The sequence below is a fragment of the Citrus clementina genome, unplaced genomic scaffold (assembly GCF_000493195.1).
Source record: "Citrus clementina cultivar Clemenules unplaced genomic scaffold, Citrus_clementina_v1.0 scaffold_3, whole genome shotgun sequence".
Classification (NCBI taxonomy): domain Eukaryota; kingdom Viridiplantae; phylum Streptophyta; class Magnoliopsida; order Sapindales; family Rutaceae; genus Citrus; species Citrus x clementina.
In genome coordinates, this window is record NW_006262339.1 from 33790850 (window position 1) to 33794134 (window position 3285).

The 3285-nt window shown below is 36.7% G+C and overlaps 1 protein-coding gene across 1 annotated transcript; it reads left to right on the top strand.

Annotated features, from left to right (window-relative positions):
• Nucleotides 1-1013: 1013 nt before the first annotated feature.
• On the top strand, nucleotides 1014-2268 carry LOC18048228 (LEAF RUST 10 DISEASE-RESISTANCE LOCUS RECEPTOR-LIKE PROTEIN KINASE-like 2.1). Its single transcript, XM_024187422.1, has 2 exons — nucleotides 1014-1791; nucleotides 2189-2268. Exons 1-2 carry the CDS (start codon nucleotides 1020-1022, stop codon nucleotides 2266-2268), a joined length of 852 nt encoding a protein of 283 aa, XP_024043190.1. The 5' UTR covers nucleotides 1014-1019.
• The last annotated feature ends 1017 nt before the right edge of the window (nucleotides 2269-3285 follow it).

The window sequence follows — 3285 nt, forward strand, 5'->3', positions numbered from 1 at the left end:
GACCTGTTTAAAATTGAGATTGGACAGTTATAATTTAAATGTTACAATATTAAAGTGTTTGATAAACATTAGCCGTTGTAACTTAACAGATAAGTTGATTAAATTTTACACTTTTATGAATTATGATGAAAAATTTATTATATCTTTACTAATTTTATCAAAATTATTATTTAAAATTATGTTTACTATATAATATTAAATTTTATTTTATAATTATAATTTTTTTTCTATAATAGTTGTAGTTTAAAAGTTACGGTACTTCAATCCCAGACATGACCATAATCACATCTTATAAAGGTTGAATGAATTTTAATTTAGCTAAAATCATGAATACATGTTTGGATGTCAAGTGTGTCACGTTTTTCTTTTTTAACATTTTTACTTTTTCACCAGGTGGGACTGAATCATTAAAACCCAGATCTTAAATTACAAAGTGGGGAAAACCTGTGATGCAACTGTAGTACCGTGCCACAGTTACATCCAGTCGTTGGATGCCAATGGACCTCACCCATTCAAGTGCATCCAACTGTTGGATGCAATTATGGCACGGTACTACAGTTGCACCGTTGCCAGACCCTACAAAGCGATGGGACAATCATTCAAAATTGTTACATGCACGTATGACTAAATAATATAATAAAATTAAAAAATTAAAAGTTGCTCATACTATATTGACAGAGAGAGAAAAGCCGGTGAAAAATTGCTTGTACTTGAAAACCGAAACACGGCGTTCAAAATAGGTTTTTTTGCTTTCTTTTAAAGAGTCTAAAGAGTGTGGTGCCTCTCAATTTACCTAAAACTTTCTAGAATCTGAGTATAGCGGCGCTTTTGACTCCACATTTATTTGTGAGTTCTGGTAGACCACTGTGCTGTCTTCCACTAACAGATTATCTCCTTCATCGTTGCATTCCTTTTTATCACGTGTGTACCCTACAAACCATTGAACTAACTAATTAACTAAATTAATATATAACTTAACATTTCTCTCTCACTTCTTCCTCCATAGCCTTTGCACAAAAATGAGTAATCAACTGATCATCATCTTCTGCACCTTGATCACTGTTGTAAATGTCCCAGCAGCTTACGGCCGTCATGACGAGCAATACGCGGCATGCAGTCATCGCTATTCCTGTGGGTCAAGCCTACAGGACATAGGCTACCCTTTCTGGGGAAACAATAGGCCCCGGTATTGTGGCCGTGCTGAAGGATTCGAGCTCAAATGTCAAGACAATCAATTCTCCATCATACAACGCGGCCCTCAAAAATTCAGGGTTTTGAAAATCAATGCTTCTGAGAGAATAATGACGATTTCCCGGGGTGATGTTTGGGATACTCTTTGTCCTGGAATATTCAACGAAGCATCATTCAACAACTCTCCGTTTTACTACAGCCAAAACAGCGTCGGATTTGTCACTTTATTCTTTAATTGTGGTGATGAGATATTTCCGGACAGAGCTCTGAATACTGTCAGCTGCAACGTAGGAGGCAGAAAAAGAGTTGTCTTTTACACAAATATTACAAATATTGATGGGGCTTCGGAGGGGGTTCAGTTTCCTAATCTTTCAAAGCCGTGTAATTCGAGTATCAAAGTTCCAGTTTTGTTGACTGCTGTTAATTATATAAAGGCTGGAGAATTGGGAAAAGCTCTGAAACAAGGGTTTGATGTAGGGTATCATTCGCATCCCTGCTCTGAATGCAAGTCTTCTGGAGGAATCTGCGGATCTAATCACTCGAATTCAGAGAAATTTGTATGCTTTTGCCATGACGGACCCCAGGCAAACACCTGTTCTGGTGCGTATATGCTTGTCCTATTCTTTTTGGTTCGTTTTTGGTAAGTAGAGGTTTACAATAGTTTGAAGTATATTTTGTTAATTTATTACATATATTTCTTAACTATGAAATCTAATGAAAGAGAGTATATTTTAGTAACATATTTTCTTTCATTATAACATATATGTTAGTTTGGTGAAGTAATATAACCTCGTCCTTAATTTATCTAAATGCTTAAAAAATTTGTGTGATTTCACAACAGATTTTCAAAACTAAGTTCTCCCTTTTGAACCATCACCAGTACTCAATTTCAAGCAATCGATTAACTTTAGATATGTTGTCTGAATTTTTACAATAATTCATACAGAAGTTTTATGATGATCTGACTTTTCAATAACCTTGAATGATTGTCTTACAGGCAAGGGTTTGAACTTAGGAATGAAGCTTGTTATAGGTAAGGTGACAGACCAATATGTTTTGCTTGCTCATTCTGGATAAATTTTTAATGTTTCGCAGCATCTCTTTTTCAAATTAAATATCGGAAATTTGAACCCCTTCGTACCATAAGCTTGTTATAGTAGAAAATCTATCAAATTACAACCCATACTCCAACACGTATAACTCTGGATGGAGAGACCATCCCAATTTTTCATGGTCTCAAGGATTTCAACAGAATGGACCAGCAGCTCCAGCTCTACCAATTCCTCAAAATCCTCAAGCCTCTCAGCCACCATTTAGACCATACAATTAGAACCAGAACTACTCTCAACCCAGACCATGGGAGGATGCATTCCAGAATTTCAAGAATGTTACTCATTCTACGATTGAGCAACAGAACCGCACCATTGATGGACTACGAAATGAGTTGCGAGCAGGCTTCAACTCACAAGCCCAATCAGTTTCAAGCCTCGAAAAGATGGTGGGACAACTTACTTCTTCAGTTCAGACCTTGGCAATGATTGTTGAGAAAGGCAAGTTTCCAAGTCAACCAGTGCCTAATCCTAAAGGAGTACATGAAGCAAGTACCAGTTCACCATAGCAGCATGGAGAGATCAAATCAGTCATGACCTTGCGAAAAGGAAAAGAAGTCAACAGCAAAATGGAGATGCCGGTGACAAAAGAAAATCAAATTGTACCGGTGAGTGTTGAGGACTCACCACCGGAAGAGAAAGAAGAAACCAACCCTCGAGAATATGTTCCCAAAGCTCCATTTCCTCAGAGGTTAGCAAAAGGAAAGAAGGGAAAATCCACAGGTGAGATTCTCGAAATCTTCAAACAGGTAAGTGTGAACATCCATTTACTTGATGCTATAAAACAAGTTCCATCTTATGCCAAGTTTCTTAAAGACCTTTGTACCAAAAAGAGAAACATTCACGTTCAAAAGAAGATATTTTTAACAGAAAACGTTAGTTCTATACTCCAACACAAAATTCCTTTAAAATGCAAAGACCCAGGCTCCCCCAATATCTCATGTAGTATAGGGAACCACACAATTGAGAATACTTTATTGGATTT

What these genes read in the sequence shown, in the direction of transcription:
- LOC18048228 (XM_024187422.1), top strand. Translation starts at nt 1,020, where the DNA reads ATGAGTAATCAACTGATCATCATCTTCTGCACCTTGATCACTGTTGTA. An exon ending in CCAGGCAAACACCTGTTCTG is followed by an intron (nt 1,792 to 2,188) that starts GTGCGTATATGC and finishes ATTGTCTTACAG; the next exon opens with GCAAGGGTTTGAACTTAGGA.